This window comes from Schistocerca americana, chromosome 8 (genome assembly GCF_021461395.2).
Source record: "Schistocerca americana isolate TAMUIC-IGC-003095 chromosome 8, iqSchAmer2.1, whole genome shotgun sequence".
NCBI lineage: Eukaryota > Metazoa > Arthropoda > Insecta > Orthoptera > Acrididae > Schistocerca > Schistocerca americana.
Window position 1 is genome coordinate 154,974,965 of NC_060126.1, and position 26,496 is coordinate 155,001,460.

Here is a 26,496-nt window from a genome sequence, read left to right on the forward strand (position 1 = left end):
TAAACTTGGATTTCATGGTCTAGCAGCAGCTCATCACGCCGGTAAATGCCAAACGACGACTCGCTCGGTGTAAGGAGCGTAAACATTGGACGACTGAACAATGGAAAAACGTTGTGTGGAGTGACGAATCACGGTACACAATGTGGCGATCCGATGGCAGGATATGGGTATGGCGAATGCCCGGTGAACGTCATCTGCCAGCGTGTGCACTGCCAACAGTAAAATTCGGAGGCTGTGGTGGTCGTGTTTTTCATGGATGGGGCTTGTTGTTTTGCGTGGCACTATCTCAACACAGGCCTACATTGGTGTTTTAAGCACCTTCTTGCTTTCCACTGTTGAAGAGCAATTCGGGGATGGCGATTGCATTTTTCAACACTATCGAGCACCTGTTCGTAATGATTGGCCTGTGGAGTAGTGGTTACACGACAGTAACATCCCTGTAGTGGGTGGCATGCACGGAGTCTTGACCTGAATCCTACGGGACACCTTTGGGATGTTTTGGAACGCCGACTTCGTGCCAAGCCTCACCGACCGATATCCCTTCCTCTCCTCAGTGCAGCATTCCATGAAGAATGGGTTGCCATTCCCCGAGAAACCTTCCAGCACCTGATTGAACGTATGCCTGCGAGAGTGGAAGCTGTCATCAAGGCTAAGGGTGGGTCAACACCATACTGAATTCCAGCATTGCCCATGGAGGACGCCACGAACATGTAAGTCATTTTCAGATAGGTTTCCGGATACTTTCGATCACATAGTGTACATAGTGTATCAGTTACACGTAACCCAATGTGGCAGAAGCTTTCTGAACAATTCCAATATCTGAGACAGAAATAATTGGCAGCAAGATAAGCCTAATCGAACTTCCGACCTTCTTCAAGAGGTCACATGTTTTACATCTGAAGATTTATCTCCGTTGTTACTAACATACTGTGTTCTATTTGCTACAAACTCTTCAGTCCAGTTATACAGTTGGTTAGATATTCCGTACTTTAGTATTTCTTTTCATTAGACGGCAGAGGGTAACCATATCGAGCGCCTGCCGGAAGTCAACGAACACGGCTCTAGCTGGGCGCCGGCGTCTGTTGTCTTCTGGGTCTCGTGGACGAACAGAGAGAGCTGTGTTTTTCATGAACGTTCTGTCCGGAATCTTATAGTTTTGTTCGTCTCTTTGACGATCTGCTTGAAAAAGAGAACGACATGCACTTTTTTCTATCACTAGAGGCACTCCGCTCCTCCGGACACCTACGGTACACTGCTACTAGAAGAGGCGCAAGCTCTTTCGCATACTCTATGTGTAGTCCTACTGACACCCCTCCCACCTTCCCTTCAAGTGCCGTGGTCTTCCCTGCGTAAAGCGATTTCAGTAGCCTTCCTATCCCATGGTCACTTATTTCGATATCTCTCGTTTTGAAACCCATGAAACGATTCAGAGGAGGTAAAACAGTATCATCTTCCTCAGTGAAGTAGTTTCGAAAAAGACGTTTACTATTTCCTCCTTCTTTCGTCACCCTAATTTTGCGTACCAATAGTGTCACATACAACTGGCTTCGATCCATTTAGTGATTTAAGATGACAGCAAAATTTCCATGTCAATTTAGACATCTGTTGCAAACCAGTTGCGGTGATTAGATGGCCTGAAAAAAGGGCCTAGTACATGAATTAAAACCATGTGGCAAACTGAAATCTGATCAGAACAAGGCTGTAATAATATCGGATACCAGTGGTTGCCCAAAGCGGATTGTGAGCAGCCTAATGGAACCAAAACTGCATCTTTCACTTTGTTGACAAATGCAGAAGACAGTTATACTGAACGCCTGTAGAATAATTTTTCGGATTATTGGAAAACATGACTAACTAGGGAACCTGGCAACGCTGCATCTATGTCTATATATGCATGGATACCTCGCAAATCACATTTAAATGCCTGGCAGACGGTTCATCGAACCACCTTCACAATTCTCTATTATTCCACTCTCGTATAGCACGCGGAAAGAATGAACACCTATATCTTTCCGTACGAGCTCTGATTTCCCTTATTTTATCATGGTGATCGTTTCTCCCTATGTAGGTCGGTGACAAAAAAATATTTTCGCATTCAGTGGAGGTAGTTGATGATTGGAATTTCGTAAGAAGATTCCGTCGCAACGGAAAACGACTTTGGTTTAATGATGCCCATCTCAAATCCTGTATCATCTCAGTGGCACTCTCTGCCCAATTTCGTGGTAATACAAAACGCGCTGCCCTTATTTCAACTTTCTCGATGTACTCCGTCAATCCTATCTGGTAAGGATCACACATCGCGCCGCAGTATTCTAAAAGAGGACGGACAAGCGTAGTGTAGCCAATTTCCTTAGTAGATCTGTTACAGTTTCTAAGTGTCCTGCTAATAAAATGCAGTCTTTGGTTATCCTTCCTCAGAACAATTTCTTTGTGTTCCTTCCAATTTTAAGTTGTTCGTAATTGTAATTCCTGGGTATTTAGTTGAAAATATTTCTTTTAGATTTGACTGATTTACAGCGTAACCGAATTTTAACGGATTACTTTTAGAACTCATGTGGATGACCACACACTTTTCGTTATTTAGGGTCAACTGCCAATTTTCACAACATTCAGATACCTTTTTTAAATCGTTTTACGATGTTTTTGTTCTTCTGATGACTTTATTAGTCGATAAACGACAGCGTCATCTGCAAACAGCCTAAGACGGCTGCTTAGATTGTCTCCCAGATCGATTATATCGGTAAGGAACAGCAAAGGGCCAATAACACTACCTTGGGGAACCCCAGAAATCACATATGTTTTACTCAATGACTTTCCATCAATTACTACAAACTGTGACCTCTCTGACACGAAATCACGAATCCAGTCACATAACTAAGACGATATTCCACAAGCACGCAATTTCCCTACAAGGCGCTTGTGTGGTACAGTGTCGAAACCCTTCCTGAAATCCAGTAATACGGAATCAATCTGAAATCCCCCGTCGATAGCACTGATCATTTGATGCGAATAAAGGTTTCACAAGAACGATGTTTTCTAAATCCATGTTGACTGTGTGTCAATAGACCATTTTCTTCGAGGTAATTCATAATGTTCGAACACAATATATGTTCCGAAATCCTGCTGCGTAGACCCTATTGAAGTTAATGATAAGGACCTGTAATTTAGTGGATTACTCCTACAAATTTTCTTGAATATTGGTTTGACCTGTGCAACTTTCCAGGCGTCAAGCGGACGGATTTATATGATTTTAAGTATGGAGCTATTGCATCAGCATACTCCGAAAGCAACCTAATTGGTATACAGTCTGGACCAGAAGAAGTGATTTAACTTGCTTCACTACACCGAGGATATTTACTTCTACGTTACTCAAGTTCGCAGCTGTTCTTGATTCGAACTCTGGAATATATATTTCGTCTTCTTTTGTGAAGGCATTTCGGGAGGCTGTGTTTAGTAACTCTGCTTTGGCAGCACTGTCTTCGATAGTATCTCCATTGCGATCGCGCAGACAAGGAATTTTGCCTTGGCAGTAACATACTTCACCTACGGCCAGAATATCTTTGGATTTTCTGCCAAGTTTCGAGACAAAGTTTCGTTGTGGAAACTATTATAAGCACCTCGTATTAAAGTCCACACTACATTTAGAGCTTCTCCAAAAGATTGCAAATCTTGGGATTCTGCTGTTCGTTTAAATTGGGCATGTTTTTTTCGTTGTTTCTGCAACACTGTTCTGACCCGTTTTGTGTACCAAGGAGGATGAGCTCCGTCGTTAATTTATTTTGTATAAATCTCTGAAATGGTGCCGATACTATTTCTTTGAATTCAAGCCACATCTGGTCTACACTTATATTGTTAATTTGGAAGGAGTCGAGATTGTCACTCAGCAAGGCGTCAAGTGAATTTTTATCTGTCTTTTGAGTAGGTATACTTTTCGTTTCTTTTTGGAGGATTTGGGGGTTACAGTATCTCTCTACGACAACTCTGTGTCCACGAATCCATGTATTCGTGTTCAGGCTCTTTATTAACTCAGGATTATTTGTTGCTAAGAGGTTAAGTGTGTTTTCACAACCGTTTACTATTCGCGTGGGCTCATGAACTAATTGCTCGAAATAATTTTCAGAGAGAGCTTTTAGCACAATTTCGGTTGATGTTTTATGCATACCTCCAGAATTAAGCATGTATTTTCGCCAACATATCGAGAGTAAATTAAAGTCACCACCAACTATAAACATATGAGTCGGGTATGTGCTTGACATCAAACTCAAAGTTTCTTTGAATTTTTCGGTAATTGTAACACCTGAATTGGGAGGTCGGTAAAAGGATCCAATTATTATTTTATTGTGGTGCCAGCAATGAGCTCTGTCCGTAATAACTCACAGGAACTATCCACTTCACTTTCGCGACAAACACACATCAGCAGTCGGCTGAGACAGAAGCAGCAACTGGGGAGAAACCGATTTTGTGAAAATTTACAAGTTCCTAATCAAGAGCGATTATATAGTTTCATTTTTGTGCTTTGATAGTTTAGCTTTTGAATATCTGCCTCTTAATTTAATATTTAATAGACACCGTTCTCGCGTTTACGTTTGTGTCGGAAAGTAAATCGATTTCGCGACTTCATAATAGTTCCTAATCAGGAGCAAATCATTTAGTCTCACTCCTGCTTGAGTAGTTTAGTTTTTGAATCTCTGCGTGTTAATATAATTTATTAGACACACAGTTGATGGGGATCAGTGTTGTGGGCCAACTATGGAAATCCAACGGTCATCCAGCATCACCTACGAAGCCCAGTTACTGCTCGTTTGCAGGTTGATTCCTCAGCCATGATCAAGTTGGCATTGCGTCGGGGTGTGGCAGGCAGTGAAAGACTTCCATAGGGGGTCGTATGTAAGGCCTCCCTGGTCAGTCTGACAAACAGGTCCCAGATGTTGTCTGTACCTGACACTGTCCCTCAGCTAGATACAGTCACTTGTCCTGTTTCAGAGGAAAAGTCTAAGCTTGCAAGATCTGGGCAGTAATAGCAGATGGGTAGTTGGGAGCTCCAACGTTAGGCGCATTATGGGGCCTCTTAGAGACATGACTGCCAAGGAGGGGAAGAAAACAACGTGCACTCAGTGTGTATACTGGGTGGAGTCATAGCAGACATGGAATGGATTCTTCTGGATGCTGTGAAGAGCACAGGGTGCAACCAACTGCAGGTGGTGGCTCACGTTGGTATCAATGATGTGCATCGATTTGTATCGACTGAGATTCACTTTGGATTTGAGCGACTATCAGAAATGGTAAAGACTGCCAGTCCTGCTTACGAGATGAAAGCAGAGCTCATCATTTGTAGCATAGGAGACAGGACCTATTTCGGACCTCTGCAACAAAGACGATTGGAGGGTCTGACTCAGATTGTTTGGTGGCTGCGTAGGCAGCAGATTTCTCAACTTGCACTATATGGTGGTGGGGTTTCTGGTTCTACACAACAGGTCAGGGGTCCGGTATATGCAGGGGAGGCCTACACAGGAAGCAGGGGTTGTGTATCGTGCACTTAGTTAGAGCGTTACACGGAAACACAAGAAGGGCTTCAGTCTCAAAGAGTGCAGGTCGAACATTTTAAGAATGTAGAAACCATTGGTATAACATTTGTAAATTGTCGTAGCTGTGTTGGAAAAGTACCATAGCTTCAAGCGCTAACAGAAAGCACTGATATTCAAATCGGTAAAGGCACTGAAAGCTGGCTAAACCCGGAGATTAGTGCATTCGAATTTTTTGCAAAGGACCTAATGGTTTTTAAAAAGGATAGGTTGCATTCAGTAGGCGATAGTGTGTTTGTTGCAGTTAGAAGTAGTTTATCTAGTAATGATTCTGAAGGAGATAGCTCCTGTGAATTAGAGTGGGTAGAGGTCATTCTTGGCAACTGGAATAGAATCATAATTTGCTCCTTTTACCGATGTCTCAACTGACGTGATACAATTGCTGAAAGGTTCAAAGAATACTTGAGACTAATTTCAAACAGATATCCGACTCATACAATTACAGTTGTGGCTACTTCAAATTACCCTCTATATGTTGGAGAAAATATATCTCTAAATCCGGAGGTATGCATTTGAAATTGTGCTAAATCATTCTCTGAAAGTTGTTTCGAATAATTAGTTCATGAGGCCATTCGAATAACAAACGTTTGTGAAAGCACGTTTGACCTCTTAGCAACAAATCATCCTGCGCTAATGTGCATCAAAACACATACAGCAATTAGTGAAGACAGGTTCGTCGTAGAGAGATTGAATATTGTAACCCCCATATCCTCCAAAAATAAACGAAAAATATTCCTATTCAAAGAAGCAGATAAACGTTCACTTGACGCCTTCATGAGAGAGAATCTCGACTCCTTCCAAATTAACAATGTAAGTGTAAACCAGATGTGGTTTGAATTCAAAGAAATAGTATCGACAGCAATAGAGAGATTTAACCAAAAGAAATCATCGAACTAAACCTTGAATGGGAACGGGAATTTCTTAAAATGAGTACGTATAACAGTTGGGATCAATGGTATACGAAGTATGCGCGAGACCTCTTCAAGTGCTGCATCTGTGAGGATACCATATTCAGTGACACTATTTCGCGAACGGGTAAGATTACAAAGTTTCAGACGATTGACATTCCAAAACCGTAAACCTTTATGCCGTAAATACATCTTTCGCGTTTTCTGTTAAAACCGCCTGGGAGGAAGAAAACACAACTGTACATTGTTGTACAATTTTTGTTTAAAACTATACATAACAAAAAGAAAATGAAAAACAATATGTCTAATGGTATAAATGCCATGCTACCTTAGTTAAAGCTCAATGCGAAAATCAAATTTGAGTTTCCAGGACGCGTCGTACAATCGTTTATCATAATACAACATTCGTTTCATATCTAAGCATCGATATTCTAATAGAAATGTAACATCCCATCCCACTGACATGTGGAAGGTTCGAAAAGTGAAGGAAAGCTACCTCGAAACACACCTTCGGTGACGAGTAGCGTTACACTGATCTGCAAATTTTAAGGACGAGATAGATGATGTAAAATAACACAATAACAACTCTTTGGAAGTGAATGAAAGTCCGGTGGCACGTAATCGGAGGTCTGCACCGTTAATTATTTTTACCTGTTTTGTACCGCTATTTTATTTTTAGTTTTATCTACCTGTTTTGATGTGCTGTGTCCAATCTTGCAATTTGAACATTACCAATTCTCGCAAAGATCGGCTCTGAATTGATCTTTTGGGAACGGGCGCTGATAACCTCGTTGTTGTGCGCCCTAAAACACTAATCATCATCATCGGAGGTCTGTCAGTCGTGAACAGAAAGCGGGACTCACAATTCGTGAGGTAATCGTGACTATAATGCAAAATAGGCTGGCCCTGCAACACGAGCCGGTTGAAGGAACGGGAAAGACAGTCTGTGTCCAGCATCGAGCTGTTACGGTGCACTGTGGTGGTGTTCATTAGAACATGGGCCGGCGACAATATCTACTTTACTTCACACGTGGAAGAATCATCGGTAAACTGAAACGAGGAAAAAGTGTGACGAGTGTAGGCTACGACTTTGGCATTGCTCACAACATTGTTTCATGTGCTTGGGAAACGTTCCGAACCACAGTCACTGCTACCCAAAGCAGAGGATGCGGTCCGCCGTGGTCAACTACAGCTGTAGATGACTGCTACACTGTGCAACAAGCAAACAGGGACGCCCGCCAAACAACGGCTGCTTTTACAGTCGCATTTAACAGTGCTGTAAGGTACACCATCTTGCGTTCCACAGCACCACGGCAACTCCATGAGGGTGAACTCTTTGCCCGACGATCAGTGCATTGTATTCTGTTGACATCCACACACCGGCGGCGTCATTTTAGGTGGTGCCAAGGAGGTAGGGGCTGGATGAACGAGGAATGTGCTCTTCTCGCATGAGAGCATATTCATTCCTGGTAGTGATTCTGGACGTATCCTCGTATGGCGAGACATGGTAATGCACCCAGGAGCACTGTCGAACACTATCGTTTTGGTGGTCCAGGCTTCATGGTGGTCCAGGCTTCATGGTGTGTAGGTGCCTCAATGTTGTATGGGCGTACTGAACTCCAAATCTTTGGACACGGTACACTCACCGGTCAATGTTATAGTGAAGCCGTACATATTCTCCATGTGTGTTTTTTCCTGTGTGCATTCGGCCTTGACTTCATGTTATAGACGCCTGTAGTGGCAGCAGCAACAGCAGCAGCAGTCTGATACAATGTGATTTAGTTTAGTTTGTGTTATCTTTTTTTTTCAAGTGCTTCTACTAAGAAGTGGACTATATCGGCTTTTATCTGCATATTTTACTGTGTAGAATAGTGTCCAGCAAATTACTCTAAGTTTTCGTTTTTGAGTAAATCTTAGTCCATATCCTTGTGTGAGGAGCCTTCCTCGTGTAATTTTCCGCTGTCAGAAGCTCCACGTAACGTCTCTACGTTTAAATCTTGTGTTAGCACACAGCAAGTAACTGAGGTCGTCGCACTGGAGTTTGCATATGTATTTGCTACAGTAGCTTTTACTTAAGCACTGTTTCTGGTATAAGCTGATACATCCATTTTCAATAGAGAAATTTATATCCACTTTAAGAGCTTGCGGATCTTGCGGTCACACGCTGCAGTGAGAATGCTGCAGAGCAGATTTTAGTGTTTGTTGATTCTCCTCGTTATATTGGGCGTACATTCCAACCTCATCAGAGCCACAGCCGGATAATTTTCTCTTCTGCGCGATCTCCTACCGCTTTCTAAGATAATCCTGACTCTTTTTTAAGGCCTTATATCAATTTCTTACACAGTACGATATGGCTAGAAAATGTGCTTGTTGTGAGCGATAAGGAGAAGGTGCGATGGTTATGGACGACATGCTTGTGGATACTGCTCAAAGTTCGCGGCGAGATCGGAGCGCCGGTGACGAGACCTGCGACACGTTAGGTGCCGCTGGAATCCTCTGTTGACTTTGTTGTCGCGGAACACCAGTGCGTTTCGTACTCACCCGACAGTTAGCTGCGGACAGTGGTGAGGTTGCGCGTAACTGGGCGGAAGGCGAAAGAGGGAACGGATGGCACGGCCGGCTGCTTACGCCTTAGCAACAGGTAGAGGTGGTACCCAGTGCTGATAATACTTCGGAGCCAACACGGGACGCCTCTCCTGTTCGGCAACCCCAGTACGGACAAGTGCAGAAGGTGGGTATACCAGTAACTGGGTGCTCCAAAGTAAGGCGGGTGATGGAGGCCCTCAGGGTAATAACATGCACGGCGGGAAAAACGCCAGTATGACACTCGACATCCTTGCCAGGGGTCTCATCCGTGACGTGGAGAAGGCCCTGCCTGCTGATATTAGCGCACTGGGTGCAAGCGGCCGAAAATAGTGGCACATATTAACTTGAATGACGCCAGCCACTTAGGTTCTGAGGCCATTCTTGACTCCTTTCAGCGGATGGCTAATTTGGTGAAGGCAACTAGAATCGTACACGGGGTGCAGGCTGTCTGTAGCATTGTATCCAGAGTCGATCGCGGTTCTCTGGTTTGGAGCAGAGTGAAAGGTGTAAACCAGAAGACAGATGGCTCTTCCACGGTATCGGATGAGAGTTTCTCGACATCCACTATTGGGTGGAGAGTTGTATCGTTCCTCTTAAATGGTCAGGCAAGCACTACATGCACAATGCGGCTACTACGGTGGCAGAGTACGTGTGGCGTGTACGTGTAGCTAGAGAAACCCTTGGGACTGGAGACGAATTTCCTGCAAGAATGAAGTTACATTAGCCACAATGTTCTCAGGAAATGCTCGTTCTTGCATGTCGGTCAAAAATTGTAATCGGGCGCTCGTATAGACCGCCTATGTCAGGACAAGTAATAATACAGAGCTTCAGAGAAAATTTACTGAATATCGTAATATTCCTGATCATGCTGTTGTAGTGTGGGGGAGGGGGGGGGGAGGGGGGGGGGGGAAGAAGGGGTAGCGCGGGGACAAGGATAACTTCACGAGTATAGATGTGGAGGGTTATGCTATCAAAACTGATACCAGAGACAGCGATTCGTGTGATATTCTGAACATCTTACCCGAAAATTACTTTGAGAGGTAGTGAACCATCTCGTGAAGGTCAAGTCTTAGATCTCTTAGCAACAAATAGACGAGAACTTCGAAACAGTTAACGTAGAGGAATGTATCAATGATCACAAGGCTGTGATAATAGCTGTGACTACAAGTTTTTCGGGAGATGTTACGAAAGACAAGTATATACTTTGGCTTAGCAAGAGAGACAGGATACAAACTGCAGAGTATTTGAGTTGTCAGGGTCAAATATTCAGTGACGAGGATGAAGATTTGGTGCACAAAATATGGAAAAAAATTGAAAAATATGGCTTAGACAAGTATGTTCCGAACAAAATTTTAGGGGATGGGAAAGATCCACCGTGGTTTAATAATCATGTTAGAAAACTGCTCCGTAAACAAAGAGAGCTTGGTCTCAGATTCAAGAGAAGTCAAAACGTAGCTAAACACAAAATCTGAGAAAAACTAAAATGAGCGTTCAATGGTTTTTACATTAAAATTTTGTGAACCGACCTGAGTAAAACCCCTAAGAGGTTTTGGTCTTCTGTAAAATCAGTAAGAGGTTTGATATCCTCATTCACTAAGAGACCATACAGTAACCTAAACGGAAGATAACAGAGAGAAAACCAAAATACTTTATTCGATCTTCCAAAATTGTTTCACCGCGAAGATCGAAACACAGTTCCTCCTTTCACTCATCCTACGAACGTAGAAATGGCAGGTGTTGAAATAACAGATTGCGGAGCAGAAAACCAAGTACAATCGCTTAATAGTGGAAAGGCATCAAGACCAGATCTGGTACCAACAAAATTCTACAGTGGTTACGCGAAAGAACTTGCTCCCCTTCTAGCATCAGTTTATCATAGATCGGTGGATCAACGAAGGGTACCTAGCGACTGGAAAAAAAAGCACAGGTGATTCCCGTTTTCAAGATGGGCCACCGGACTGATGCATATTATTACAGACCTATATCGTTGTTAATCTGTTGAGTTATGGAACATGTTTTATACTCAAGACTTACGACGTTTTTGGAGAATAAACATCTCTTGTATAACAATCATCATGGATACCTCACAGCTAGGGTTGGGATAACTTGAAGGAAAAATACATGGAGGGTGGAGCCACACATTTCGTCATTTGTTGTTTCATGCTATACACTTCATTGCTCAACAATAATATTGTAATTACAGTTTAAAGAACCTTATTAAAAGGATAACAAACTAAACTTCCTGAGGATTCTTCCAGTGAATCTGTGTCTGGCATCAGCCTCATCAGCTTTATGGGGTAGATTCTGTAATTACAGAATAAAGTGTTTTCTGCATATTAATGCGCAACACGTTACAGTTGTTTATGCTGGAGATCAACTGCCAATCGTCGATTCTCTGCTGGCCTTCCTGTTCAAAAATGTTCAATGTGTGTGAAATCTTATGGGACTTAACTGCTAAGGTAATCAGTCCCTAAGCTTACACACTACTTAACCTAGATTATCCTAAGGACAAACACACATACCTATGCCCGAGGGAGGACTCGAACCTCCGCTGGGACCAGCCGCACAGTCGACGACTGCAGCGCCTAAGACCGCTTGGCTAATCCCGCGCGGCGGGCCTTCCTGGATATCACGACTATTTTCTAGTATAGCGACTTCTCTGTACACAACACCATCATCCACGGAAAGCCTCGTGGAACTTCCGATGTTGCCCACTAAGCCATTCGTAGCCTGCATATTGACAAAGTAATAGCACCATAACACTGCCTTGGGAAACATCCGAAGCTACTTTTATGTCGAGATATTTCACTCGATTAGGAATAACACGCTGAGTTCCGTTTGGTACGAACCCTTTAATCAAATCATACAGCTGGTCTACTGTTACTACGCTCGTACTTAGTTTGTTAGACAGCAGAGTGGCATAGTTTTGAACGCCTTTTGGAAGTCGAGAAACACGGCATCTACATGACCCCCTTATGTGTACTGCTTTCTATGTTCCATGAACGAACACAATGAGCTGTTTGAGACGAACGTTGTTTGCGGAATTCATGTTGATATTTTCGGCCTCCCGAAATACGATACTATGCAAACTTAGAACATGATCCAAAATTTCTTAAATATGGGAATGATCTGTGGTTCTTTCCAATCACTAGGAACAGTACTACTGTCCTACTGTATACTGCACTGTTGCTAGAGGGCAAGTACTTTCGTATACTGTGTAGATTCGCATTGGTATATCATCAGATCCTTGTGCAATCATAATACGTGCTGACCTCTATTATAAACTCACACACCACCTGGTTGCAAGTTTTTTTTTTTTTTTTTTTTGAGTGGTTTATTTCCTACCAGTACGTGACAAATATTGCTTATTCCATAGTGAATATGCATGGACGCATGCGGAATCACTCCAATAGGACTGTTTCTTATTTCAACTTTTTCTTTGTTTGACAACTAGATATAGCTTTTTAAGCCATTATCCCGCGTTTAGTTGTATAAAAAAGCACAATACAGTATCACTATAAAACGTGAACACAATTAGTTACATATAAATTAACGATATGATAGTTACCTACATGAAGGTGCCGTAAGTATGAAAATGGCTGTGTATTCACATTACTTCTTTGCGTACCTTTTGGTTGGAAGATTTAACTGTTCTTGATGTACTGACAGTTAGGGCACGTTCGAAGATACAACGTGAGCAGAGAACTGAAATGAGATAGATCTCTGAAATTGTTAGATCACCCTCACTTTTATTCTTTGGTCAATACTGTATCATTGTGTGTACGAACCAGCTGCAAAAACATCAGTAACAGTCTAGTTCGTAAGCCAAATCAGTGGTAGCATTAATGTAAATAAGGTGCCATTTTTATATGTATGGTAATTTTTTCTAGGTAAGCAATTTCTCGTAAAATTTATTGCATCAAGACAGCGCACTTACAGCAGTATTCGCGTTACGGTTTTGGCAGTTTAGATATTAAAATTCATCCACAAGCAACTTCGTCATGGGTTAATGGTCAGACCATAAGATGGCGATAAATTACTAAAATCTGTAATCAATAATATACGAAAACATGTTTCTGAATAGTGCACTAATTAACCAATCTTATATTTATAAGGTCGCATATTTCCATTAGACAATTGAAGACATTGGCTGTAAACACTGCTAAGGGAAAAGTTGGTTGTTTTGAGAAATTGCGCAGTAACATTTCAACAAAGTGTCGTATATACAATATTACAAATACATCCATTACGAATCTTTTATTCAGAAAATTCATTGTTTTCAAATAATTCAAGAGTAACGACATATTTTTAGCGGCATATCTATAAAGACGTAAAATCTATGCAAATTTACATTTATCACAATTCGCTGTTTACTTGCAAAACTGTGTGAACTTAACGTGGGTCAGCTATGAATTACCACTGTTAACTTTCAGGGCGACTTAACGAAACATTCCTATGAATCCTCTCAAACACACAATTTTAAAAGGTCATAATTGTTTCTGTTTATGATACAAGCACTTGCATTACGAGTTTGTGAAGTAAAAATGCATAACAACCTCAAAAATTATTCTATGATGCAGCACAATATAGCATTAATTGTGTTGTTGCCTTACTACAGCACGTAATAAATCTTAATGGTGGCTCTTAAGATTTCTGTCATCACACTGCCACTTTGACTGCCCCTTATAGAATTCCTGATCTTTATCTAAGTTGTAACTATTCACATCATCTTTGGAATTGTATAAATCATCTCTCAGAAGCCTTTTCCGAACACGAACATTGCACACGTAACTACTACTGGCAGCCATATTTCTGCATTTTCACATGCATACATTGTGACAAAGTTGCCATTAGTGAGAATCTGAAATTAGAGCTGCCATTTCTAGATGTATCGTATAACTAGTAAGTAATATGAATACAGCGCATCACGTAACATGTTTAAGTCCAGTACCTCTACTTGTCCGTCTCTCATCACTGGTTACAAAAGAGGTCGGAAATTGTTGAAGGGCTGCCGTAAATATCCGTTCAGAAAATTGTGTTTCCGTTTCGCAGCGGTAATGTAGTGTGTTTTTTGTACAGCTAAACACCAGATACCAGCTTGAAGAGATGAACACGCAGGGGAAAAATATGAAAAAACAGCGAGAAATGCACGCTTCAACACAGAGGCTAGCGACACCTGCGGGTTGTGCCGTTGTACTGGACGATGAATGGTATCGGTGGATGTGTCAGTCGCGGTCAGAATAGCATTCTGTGTAGTTGCGAGTACGTTGTGTCGGAAAAGAACACAATCGATTTCCATCCAACCCTTAGCCGACCCCAATTGGTTCTCCGCCGCTCTCGACTTCGTGGGCGAGGAGACGCTTACACCAAGTTTCCTTTCCTCTACAAGATTAAAGCTAGAAAGATGATAAACAAGTCACATAACTCCTTTTTTGTGGTTTCCGTCTCTCGCAATTCATTGTACTGAAGGCTGAAACAAGCCCTCCAATAAAAACAATTTTAAATCTCGAAAATAATCTGTGGGTGACAGACGTAACAAAAGGAAAACGAAATTTGGAACTCCATTTTCAAATATTTCTTTCCAAAGAAAATGCAAGAGTACTGTCCACCTTCAACTCTAGCATCACTGCAAAGGTAAGTGTTGTAGCTCTTAAGCGTGAGTGGCGTTGAAAAAGAGCTGAAATCGCTACAACTGGACAGAGCCCGATGGAATCCGAATGATTATGTAAGGAATTTGAGAATGAGTAAATACCTCTTTTAACTGTAAGACATCACAGATCCCTCCAACAACAGACTGTAACAGAAATAATGTACGAAACTAACGTCCAAAATCTTTGACAATCACATGCTGCAGAACCTCAAACACGTCCTCAACTGAAACGTAATGAAGTATTTCGAACACAATGATCTCCTTCATGCCCAACGGCATGGTACATTTACCATATGGAATAAAAATCGCGATTTTCTCATATAACATCCAAAACGCAATGGATCAAGTGGAGTCTTGTGCACGCAGTATTTCTTGACTTCGGAATAGCATTTTACTCAGTACAAAACCTACCCTTATTTGCAAAAGTATGACCATAGCGGAGTTTTTGACTATATTGCGGATTTCTTGCTATGGAAGAGGTAGCATGTTATCCTGGATGAATAGTCATCGACAGATGTAAATGTAACTTCATGCCGCAAAGAAGGGTGACGGATCTGCTCTACTCATAATACATAATAATGAACTGCCAGATAAAATTAGCCGTAGCGTCAGAGTTTTCGCAGGTGATGAAGTTATCCATAATGAAGGAAAACAAAACAAGAAAAGGCAGCTGCAGAAATATCCATTTAGAACTTGCAGTAAATATTCAGGAGTTTAAAACTGTGCAGTCTATAAAACATAGCACCCTATATAACATCAGTGAGTCACAAAAGGGAATCGGTCACCTCACAGCAAGAATTTGTTGGAATATGAAACTGAATTATTTTGAAGTCGAAAGCGGGAAAATTGGTGGTCCTCGTATGGTGGGTGCATCCATAGCCAAGATAGCCGAAGTGTTTGGAGTTTCAAGAGGTACTGTATCGAAGATTTCTGCCGCATCCAGCGAAAGCAGAAAAACCTCATCCACTAAGTCCCGATGCGGACGAAAGTGTGTGTTATATGGCTTAGCCACAGCCGGGGGGATGTTTGTAGAATGAAATTTTCACTCTACAGCGGAGTGTGCGCTGATATGAAACTTACTGGTAGATTAAAACAGTGTGCCGGACCGAGACTCGAACTCGGGACCTTTGCCTTTCATGGGCAAGTGCTCTAACAACTGAGCTACCCAAGCACGACTCACGCCCGTGCTTACAGCTTTAATTCCGCCAGTACCTCGTCTCCTCTCTCTCTCTCCACTGTAGAGTGAAAACTTCATTCTATAAACATCCCCCAGGCTGCGGCTAAGCCATGTCTCCGCAATATCCTTTCTTTCAGGAGTGCTAGTTCTGCAAGGTTCGCAGGAGAACTTCTGTGAAGTTTTAAAGGTAGGAGACGAGGTACTGGTGGAAGTAAAGCTGTGAGGACGGGGCGTGAGTCGTGCTTGGGTAGCTCAGTTGTTAGAGCACTTGTCCGCGAAAGGCAAAGGTCCCGAGTTCGAGTCTCGGTCTGGCACACAGTTTTAATCTGCCAGGAAGTTTCATAGCAGCGCACACTCCGCTGTAGAGTGAAAGTTTCAATCTAAGTGTTTATATACTTGCTGCGGAGGATGGCCACACAAACAAACTTATCATAAACATGATTAATTACGGCGAAGGGACATAAGCTGACCAGCCTACCTGGTTTTCTGGTGACAAAGACGGAGTCGGGTCGTTGCTTTTGAGGCGGGCGGTGCCTGGCTCAAGTAAAGACGGGAGTGAGTAGGCTTGGGGAGCGGCGGATGGCTGTGTCTCCTGGAGACACGGTGCGTCGCGCCTCACCGCAGCCGAAGGCCGCGCCCCGCGTGGTACGGAGGCCGCGCGCCCGCCCTATAAATCCCGCCCCGGGGTGTCTGCACGTCACTCGCTGTCAGATCCCAGCACCGACAGAGCCGCAGCCCAGCCACAGCAGCAGCCATGGTGAGTACCAGCACGCCCGCTCCACGAACTAGTCTGCCACTCAGCCACATTTAAGAACGACCTAGGTAAAAAAGGAAAAGGACCACACGAAACTATCACTGTTTCAAAGTTATTTGAACGGTCACGATGCGTTTCAAAGAGCGCGCCATCCTACTTCTACACCTACACACTGAGAAGTCCATGGTCGAGGGTGCTTCTCATTGTACGACTTCATTCCTGTACGGAAAGCGGGAAGAATGATGCCTTAAATAAGCCTCTGTGCGCACTATAATTACCTAATGTGGTCTTCGTGGTCTCTACGGGAGGAAAGCGTCGGGCGACCGTGGGGGATTGTAGTATATTCTTAGATTCCGCTCTTAATGCTGGTTTCTGAAACTTCTCAAATACGGTTTCGAGGGATAGTTGCTGTTTGTCTTCAGGCGTCTGTCACACCAGTCTCTTCAGGATGTCCGTGACGCTGTCTCACGAGTTGGTAAATACCATATGTCCCTACTAAGAATTGTTAGGCGCATTTTCTCTGGTATTCCAATAGATCTTTCAAAAATGTTCAAATGTGTGTGAAATCTTATGGGACTTAACTGCTAAGGTCATCAGTCCCTAAGCTTAGACACTACTTAACCTAAATTATCCTAAGGACAAACACACACACCCATGCCCGAGGGAGGACTCGAACCTCCGCCGGGACCAGCCGAACAGTCCATCACTGCAGCGCCCTAGATCGCTCGGCTAATCCCGTGCGCCAATAGATCTTTGCAGTTTCGCTTTTCCAATATGGATATCGAGTCTATCCAATGCTCTCTTAGTTCCTGCTCACCTCGATTCTAAACTCACACACCTGGTTGAAGGATTTTTGAGTGGTTTATTTCTTACCAGTACGTGACAAATATTCCTCATTCGATACTAAAAATGATTGAATGAATTCGGAATTACTCCATTTCAAACGTCTATCGAAACACCAAAGACAACGCGCCCGACGACTCTTTTGAAGAACAGTCTGTGTACTTTTGATATATTCTTTGACGAATAGCAAGAGTGTATCCCTCGGAGGATGACTGTATTTCCCCAGTATCCTGGATCGAAGTTTGCCACCTACTTAATTTACGACTGAGTCTACAATATAATTCCGTTTCATATTCCAACAAATATTTGCTGTAATGCGAATTGACCGATTCCATTTGTGACTCACTGAAGTTATATAGGGTGCTACGTTTTATAGACTTCACAGTTTCAAACGGCTGAACATTTACTGCAAGTTCTGACTGGATATTTGTGCAGCTACTTTTCTTTTTTTTCCTGCACTATAGATAACTTCATCACCTGCGAAAATTCTGACACTACGGCTAATTTTATCTGGCACTTCATTAATATGTATTATGAGTAGACCAGATCCGTCACGCTTCTTTGCGGCATGATCCATCCAGGATAACATGCTATCTATTCCATACCAAGAAATCCAACATAGTCTGTAACTTCATTAGGTTCTAGCTATGGTCATACTTTCGCAAATAAGCGTAGATGCTGTACTAAAATGCAAGAAAATACTACATGCACATGGCCCCCCTTGATCCATTGCGTATTGGATGTTATATGAGAAAAGCCCGATTTATATTCCACATGATTGTGTTCGAAATACTTCATTACGTTTCAGTTGAGGACATGTTTGAGATTCTGCAACATTTGGTTATCAAAGATATTGGACGTTAGTTTCGCACATTATTCCTGTTACAGTCTGTTGTTGGGGGGATCTGTGATATATTATAGTTAAAAGAGGTATTTACTCATTCGCAAATTCCTTACAGAATCTTATGCGGATTCCACCGGGCCGTGTCCATTTGTACCGATTTCAGCTCTTTTTTCAACGCCACTTACCCTTAACAGCTATATTATTTATCTCTGCAGTGATGCTAAACGTGGACAGTACTCTTGAATTTCCTTTGGAAAGAAAATTGAGTTCATAATTTCTTCTTCCTATTGCTGTCTCTACCATCCACAGATTATTTACGAGTTATAAAAGTGTTTATGTTGGAGGGCTTGTTTCAGCCTAGAGTACAATGAATTCCGAGAGAGGGAAACCTTGAAAAGGGTTTGTGTGACTTGTTTAGCACCTTTATGGCTTTAATCTTGTAATGGAAAGTAAACTTGGTGTAAGCGTCCCCTTGCCCACGAAGTAGAGAGCGGTGGAGAACCAGTTCGGGTCGGCTAAGGGTTGGATGGAAATCGATTGTGTTCTTTGCAAAGGATATATCCCGACATTTGAATTATGTGATTCAGAAGAAACAGGGAAAGCTTTAATCTCATTTTCTGTGTTTGATCATTACCACGTATCTTCCGAGCTCAGTCGAATAATTCTCTCCGAGTGTCGTGATTTCCAATAAAACAAGAAAGTTTTGCAACGACTAACAAATTAACATACACTATATGAGCAAAAGTATCCGGACAGGTGACTAAAAATGACTTACAAGCTCGTAGTAACTTTCATCGGTATACTGAAATTAAATGTGGTGATGAGAGCTTCCACTCTCGTAGGCATACGTTCAGCAGGTGGTGGAAGGTTTCTTGGGAGATGACAGCCAATTCTTCACGGAATGCTGCACCGACAGGTATCAATATCGGCTGGTGAAGATTGGCACGAAGTCGGCGTTCCAAAACATCCCAAAGACGTTCTATAGGCTTCAGGTCAGGACTCTGTGCAGGTCAGTCCATTATAGGGATGTTATTGTGGTGTAACCACTCCGGCACAGGCCGTGCGTTATGAACAGATGCTCTATCGTGCTGAAAGATGCAATCGCCATCCCCGAATTGCTCTTCAACACTGGGAAGCAAGAAGGTGCTTAAAACATCAATGTAGGCGTGTGCTGTGATACTGCCACTCAAAACAACGAGGAGTGCACGCCCCCTCCGTGAAAAACACGACCACACCATAACACCATCGCCTCCGAATTTTACTGTTGGCAATATACACGCTGGGAGATGACGTTCTCCGGGCATTCGCCATACCCACACCCTGCCATCGGATCGCCACATTGTGTACCTTGAATCGTCACTTCACACAACGTTTTTCCACTGTTCATTCGTCCAGTGTTTACGCTTTTTACACCAAGCCAGAGTCGTTTGGCATTTACTGGCGTGATGTGTGGCTTATGAGCAGCCGTTCGACCATGAAATCCAAGTTATCTCACCTCCCACTATCTGTCATAGTACTTGCAGTGGATCCTGAGGCAATTTGGAATTCATGTGTGATTATCTGGATAGGTGTCTGCAGATTACACATTATGATCGTCTTCAACTGTCGGCAGTCTCTGCCATTCAACAGACGATCTGGATCTGCACGCTTTTGTGCTGTACGTGTTCCTTCACGTTTCCACTTCACTATCAAATCGGAAACAGAGGTCCTAGGAATGTTTAGGAGTGTGGAAATCTCGCGTACAGACGTATGCCACAAGTGACACCAAATCACCTGACCACATTCGAAGTCCGTGAGTTCCGCGGAGCGCCCCATGCTGCTGTCTCACGATGTATAATGACTATTGATGTTTCTGATATGAAGCACCTGGGAGCACAATGCACCTTATATGAAAAACTTATGTTTTTGGGGGTGTCCGGAGACTTTTGATCACATAGCGCAGCTGTAGCAGAATCGACTAATAGAACTAGACGTTTCAACACTCTGTTATACTTATTATGTGGCAGTACCTGGAACCCAATTTCAACGATGGCAGCCATGGTTTTCCTGCTCGTATGGGAACAATCGTTGTTGTAGTGAAAGGCAGTGAACTCTCTCCACTCATTTTTACCAACAGCTTGTGGATAACCATAGTTTCCGCAGAAACCATATCGCCCAGCGCTGCCCTTGATGATCTCGCTCCATGTTATGCGCTCACTTAATGACAGCATTTCGGAAATTGGGCTGTGCTGTGCAGGGTTTTCACTGTCCTGCTGACTACATTTAGTACTACATTGCAACTGTAATGAATTCTCAACTGGCGCTCTATGAAATATGAACTGCTCGTTGTATAATGGTTTCTTAGAGGCAATAAACACAAAATTAAAATTGTCTCTGACAATCCCTGAAAACCAATTCTGATGCTAAGTTAGTAGTGGAACTAGTGGGAAACTAGCTTTGTGGTTGCTGTATCACTCAAAAGAAACGAATATGTGATTTAAAACATTTTCTGTTGTCCAACCGCAAAAACTTTAGGAGCACCTATTATTTGCAACGTCAAAGGTAAACTGTACATGCCGCGAAAGCCATCGATTTCATTCAATACACATACAAACAAGTACACTTATAGGGGGAGGGGGTTGACAAAAATATGGCTACATAGCGAGAAATGCATGCTTGATAATAAATGCTGGTGCCAGGCAAGCACGCAGGTTGCGCTGTTGTACGTATTTCACCGCGAAGAGGAACTGCACAGTGTGTACAATATGTTGCAGCTATCAGTCGTGATCTGAACAGTGTTGTGAGTAGTTGTGAGGGCGTTATGTCGGATCTCGCTGCATTCGAATCTAAGCAAATTGTTGGTGCACGTATAGTGCCTGCTTCCGTAACCAAGGTAGTTGCATGCAGTAGGGAAAACGGAAAAACATCATCCGGTAAGTCACAACGCTGAAAAAAGAGTGTGTTGAGTGATCGTGACAGACGATTGCTGTGGTTTTTGATATTTCCGTACTGTTATCCAATCTCTGTAAATGCCGTCAACCGCATGTTCTGGGGGAGCAGGCTACAGATGTATTACTGGCGGTCGCATTGATAGCCCGTTGTTTCGCTAATCTTTCCTTTCGCGTGTTATAATCCCTCGCTTTAACTTGGAGAATTAGGTCGGATATACTGGAATAGCAGTATGTGCTCTAGTGACCTGCGTTCTTTTCTTGAAAATACTCGTAGGTTATTATGATTTCGTTCTTAGCTGTAGTTCACCAGCTGCAGAATCGTTCAACAAAGATAAAAAGTCAGTCGCCAGATTCATGAGAAAACTTCATTTGGTTCACTTTACCGATTTAGACAGTTTAAACTGTCATTTTCAGGAGTGAAATAGGCTCGAATCATTGGTAAACCAACGTCCTTTGGATGCCTTGATAGGCTGGTATCCAGAGAAAGTTCACCAAAGATCTATCTATTACATGTAACTCATACACTTTTACCACCATTTTCTTCAGATGAATATTTTTGTTACTGGGACCCTGAGAGCCGATAATACACTTAACGAGACAGATGAGATCATGGTTCACCCAGCCCTAAAAACCTAACGAACAGGAGAGATTGAATGACCACTGCTCCCACTGTAGACATTGGCATTTTCGAAGGGAAACGTTACTGTCAGGTAGTGGTGAACTATGCGGCAGAGCGTTTCTTATCTCCGTAGGCAAACGATAATTTGTCCAAAGCAGGTGCTGTTACCATTCTTGTACCTTAAGAGACGGGGGCTACAGACGTCAGATTCTCCGTAACACAAACTTAAATGTATTGACGATTATACGAGACACGTTTGCTTGTGTGTTTCAGTTTCGTGCATTGCTTCTCCTGGGGACGTGTCTGGCCGCTGTGAGCTGCTCTATAATAGGGGGAGCTGGCCTGATTGGTAAGTTTTTACGATTCCGTCGTCAGTAACAATTAGTACATATACTTATAAAACGTGAGTAACGATTTTTCTCGCACGAGATGATTTCACCAAGAGTTATGTAAAATATAGTGAGCAGGTGTGGCATACCAAATTGCGAAAAGTATTCTTGTTCAGTTAGAAAGGATTGGACTGGCATAAATTGCTTCTTCAGAGAGAGGTGCTGCAAGATAAATTAAATTACTCCGTTTGCAGTCTACCTTTTCTTATTGTGTATTCTTTTGCTCCAGGAGTGCAGTGACCGCTTTGTGACGCAGAAGCATAATACAGGAACTTCTGGAGAAATTTCAACCAAATTTTGTATATGCATGGCTTATTATTTCTACCTTATAATTATTTGTTTAGAAATACTGTGGGGGTAACACTCCCTTAGAGTCTTTAAGTCTCTGGATGAGATGCTGTGACATTTTAAAATATTTGATGACGAGAACATAGCTTTAGGGGTCGCTACTCTTGATGATGATTCACACCTAGGAAGATGAGAGGAGGGGTAGTGCAAAAGACAGTGACATATCAATATATCTGTATACCTCTGTAACGCCTGAACAATGTCTGCCAAATTTGGCATACATATCTCTTGCTACCTGAAAAAAAACGAACAAATACGAGTAGTACTCGCGCTTTGTGTATACAAATGTTTCGTTTATAGGTCTTGATGAGTCAATTTGCAAGTATCTAAATATGTAACACAAACTGCCTTAGCTTTTGATTGCATTGACTTACAAGCTTAAATTTTTGAATTTACCAGGGGATCGTAGACCTTGGCATTTCATAAAATTTTAACTTGATACCTCGATCCGGTCCCAAGACAAGGGGTCCTAACAGACAAACGGAGAACAAAGTGATCATAAAAGGATTACGCCTTTACTGATTGAAGTATGGAACCATAAAAATTATTGTGACAGTAAGACATCCCTAGCACCCATAAGACCCAGGATGGGGGTGAAAAGGGGTGGGGTAGAAGCATGACTCAGGAACCGTTCAACCAGATTTGCTGTATGCTTGACTTATTATCTGTACCAAAGTATCATGGGAATAAAATACCCCTAATGCCTCTAGGAATGGTTGTGAGATGAGAAGGAGCGACATGTAGAAATATTTAGAAATAAGATTTTGGTTTGCTTTCCTTATTTACTTGACTTATAATGTGTTAGTAGTGCGAAGCGCAGTATGTCTCTTATTTGTGTTGTAATTCTACCATTGGTAGACTGTAGCGAGACAATAATTTTGTCGTCCTGTATCGAAACAAAAAATATGCCACATGGCTGAGTTCCGGAGATACATTGAACGTCCTCTCAGGACTCGATAGTGGGCAGAGAGCTAGATAGTAATAATAAGTAATAGTAATAATAAGTCATAATAAGCACTGCTCACATCTTACATGATGTGTTTTGCAGGTGGAGGCGGCCTGGGCTACGGTTTCGGCGGGGGACTGGGCCTGTACGGCCTGGGGGGCGGCGCCGGACTGGGGGGCGGCGCCGGGGTCGGGGGCGGCATCGGACTGGGCGGCGGCGGTCTGGGCGGGGCAGGCCTGGGGCTGCGGCTGGGCGGCGTGGGCGGCGGCCTAGGGGGGCTCGGCCTCAGCAGGCTGGGGGGCGGCGGGGGCCTAGGCCTGGGGCTCGGCTTTAAGAAGTTCGGCTACGGCCTCGGCACCTACGGCGCCGGATTCGGCTACGGCAAGTAATTGGAAACTCCACCCTCTCCGTGCCTTTAGACGCTCCACCAAAGTAAACGCTGTGTGCTTTCCCACAAACGATCGCCTTGCTGGCCACTTACGTACGTGAATGAAGCTCTCAGTTTACGTCTGACTACTCTCCAGACACTCCAGTTGCTGCCGGGTCTCAACATCCCCAATTAACCTACTGTATATTATCTTTGCCTGTTCTGTAGGTCACATTCCTGCAACTTCGTCCACTGGAAAAAAATGAACTCAGAGGCATAATAATTAAGTAACTCCAGCAACATCCTAAATAATGAATTCTGCGTGAGGAATTACGTCTACAGCATCACTGAATGGAGATGTTTGTATATTTCTGGAACCCCTTGCTGACGTGCTTGATTCACGTTTCTTACTGAAGTTGCTCTCTGCTAGCCTTTTAACTGTATCTTGAGAGAATCTCTAAGAGAAGCAGCAATTGTATCTCATTGTGTATGGCCCAGAAATACTTTGGAATAAAGTGAATGTTGTGTACATTAAACCAATTTCATTGTTACAACTAAGATAAATATCTCATCCACAAACCTATACCTACGGTAAAAACAACTCTGCTCCTGTATCTTCGTTTAGGGGAGTGAAAAATATTTGAAGTAGCCTACCAGTCGGCGAGGAAGGTTTCTAAATTTCGCAGTTCTTCACCACTACCACAGAAGAACCAGTAACAGAAATGCAACGAGGACTATCCATAACTTTTTACTGATTCTGTGCAATGTATTTTGCAGTATACTCGTATTTTACCACGCATACATCCAAGGCACAAACAAACGATAATTCCTAGTAAATATTTCAATGCAAGCAAAATGGTCCAAAATGAATAGATGCCATTGGGTATTTTCCTGTTGAAAATAGTATCTTGATAGGGAATACTCCTCCACGACGTGTTTCATTCATGGATCATATCAAATATGCCTCACACATGTACAGTCACGCTGTGTTTAAGTGGAAATTGGAAGCAGCTTCACGAATCGAAGCCACAGTTGTACGAATAGGGACAGGGAAAGATTTGAATTCTGCCACTAACCTGTCTTCGGTTAAAGGCCAACAAAAGAAATATGCATGGGTAAAAGATGCTTTTGACTGAACTGAATTTTTTGCACACAGTAGATCATAAAGAAATTCTATTCTTTATGTTGTGTATATTTTTTAGATCCACGGTGTATAACATCATATCCAGCGCTCACAGATGACATACAGTTATACACAAGTAACAACGAAATGGTATCTGTTCTAAAGAAGAACGCATATCATTTATGGTAGTCAACACTAATTTAACTATAACAATCAGCGATCAAATGACTAACACTGCTTTCCGATCTTGGAACTTCAAGCACAAATTCTCACTCTCAAATAGGCAACGATTAGATGAATCAGCTGAGTGAGCACTACAATAATCGACGTAAATCAGAGGATAACTCTGACATGTAAGAGAGGCAACATATACTTAAGTTCAGAAAAAACAGAATACCTTGAACGACTTGAGACAGGACGTTCATATTGACAGGACATGTACATCAGTATGCTCTGCATAAATGATTAGCATTTCAATCACTTCGGTTTAGCATGTGTCCTGCTGCCTAGCAGGCACAAGTTCCGCCATGGGCCCTGAAACCTGTTCCATACATGATGGTATTCACGCGCGTAAGGTGCGAATGTTGTCATTGCTGGATTCACCTGGTTCCAAAGTTTATCTGTGCTCGTTGTGCGGTTAGGTCACAGCACTACACAGTCGTTTCACCATATCTCACACATTGGCGACAAGTCTGGTAATCTGGCGTGTCAGAGTACAAGGCTGACATACTGTGACACCAAGCCGGGAGGTGTTCGTGCAGCAACATGTGGTTGTGCATTGTCTTGCTGTAATATGGCGTGTGAGTGCCGTGCAGAAAGGGCGTGGCTACGGGTCGCAGGTTGTCATTCACGTAGGTCACGTTGGTTGTAGTATCCTGGACGTAGCTGATTTGTGATTGTACCCAACAACACCCCACACCATAAGGCCTCGTTTTGGCGCTGTATGTCTTATGCGAATGCAGTCACTTTGGTGCCGCTCTCCCTGTCTGTGCCGAACCAAAATGTGGCCATCATTTGCAAACAAACACAATCTGTATTCGTCCGGAAACACTATCTGATGTCATTCCTGTCCCCAGTCACATCGTTCCTTACACCATTGCAGTGTAGCATGTTTCTCCACGTTCGTCAAAGGTAGGCGATGTAGTGGATGACGCTCACGTAATCCATGCCGTAATAAACGGAGACGATCTGTCACTCCTAATAGGTTACGATGTGTTACACTGTTCCGTTGATGCGCCACAGCCGAGGAGGATGCAGATCTGTCCTGCAATGGCGTTCGGATGAGGGAAATGGTCTGGATGGTGCGACCTGACCTATCTCGTCGTGTTATACCGCCTTCCGTGAACCATTCTGCACACACCCGTTGCATGCCGGAACGCTTCTTCCCATACGAGCTGCAATTTTCGGGAAGGATGCATCACATTCTCTCA

The 26,496-nt window shown here is 42.9% G+C and overlaps 1 protein-coding gene across 1 annotated transcript in view; it reads left to right on the forward strand.

Moving 5' to 3' along the window:
* LOC124545644 (glycine, alanine and asparagine-rich protein-like) overlaps positions 1-23,965 on the forward strand; it is a 37,304-nt gene extending 13,339 nt beyond the window's left edge. Inside the window, exons 2-4 of the mRNA XM_047124590.1 lie at positions 22,167-22,242; positions 23,679-23,764; positions 23,811-23,965. Of these exons, the coding sequence (XP_046980546.1) occupies positions 22,167-22,242; positions 23,679-23,764; positions 23,811-23,965 (317 nt within the window). The remainder of the gene's footprint in view (positions 1-22,166; positions 22,243-23,678; positions 23,765-23,810) is intronic.
* Positions 23,966-26,496: the final 2,531 nt, after the last annotated feature.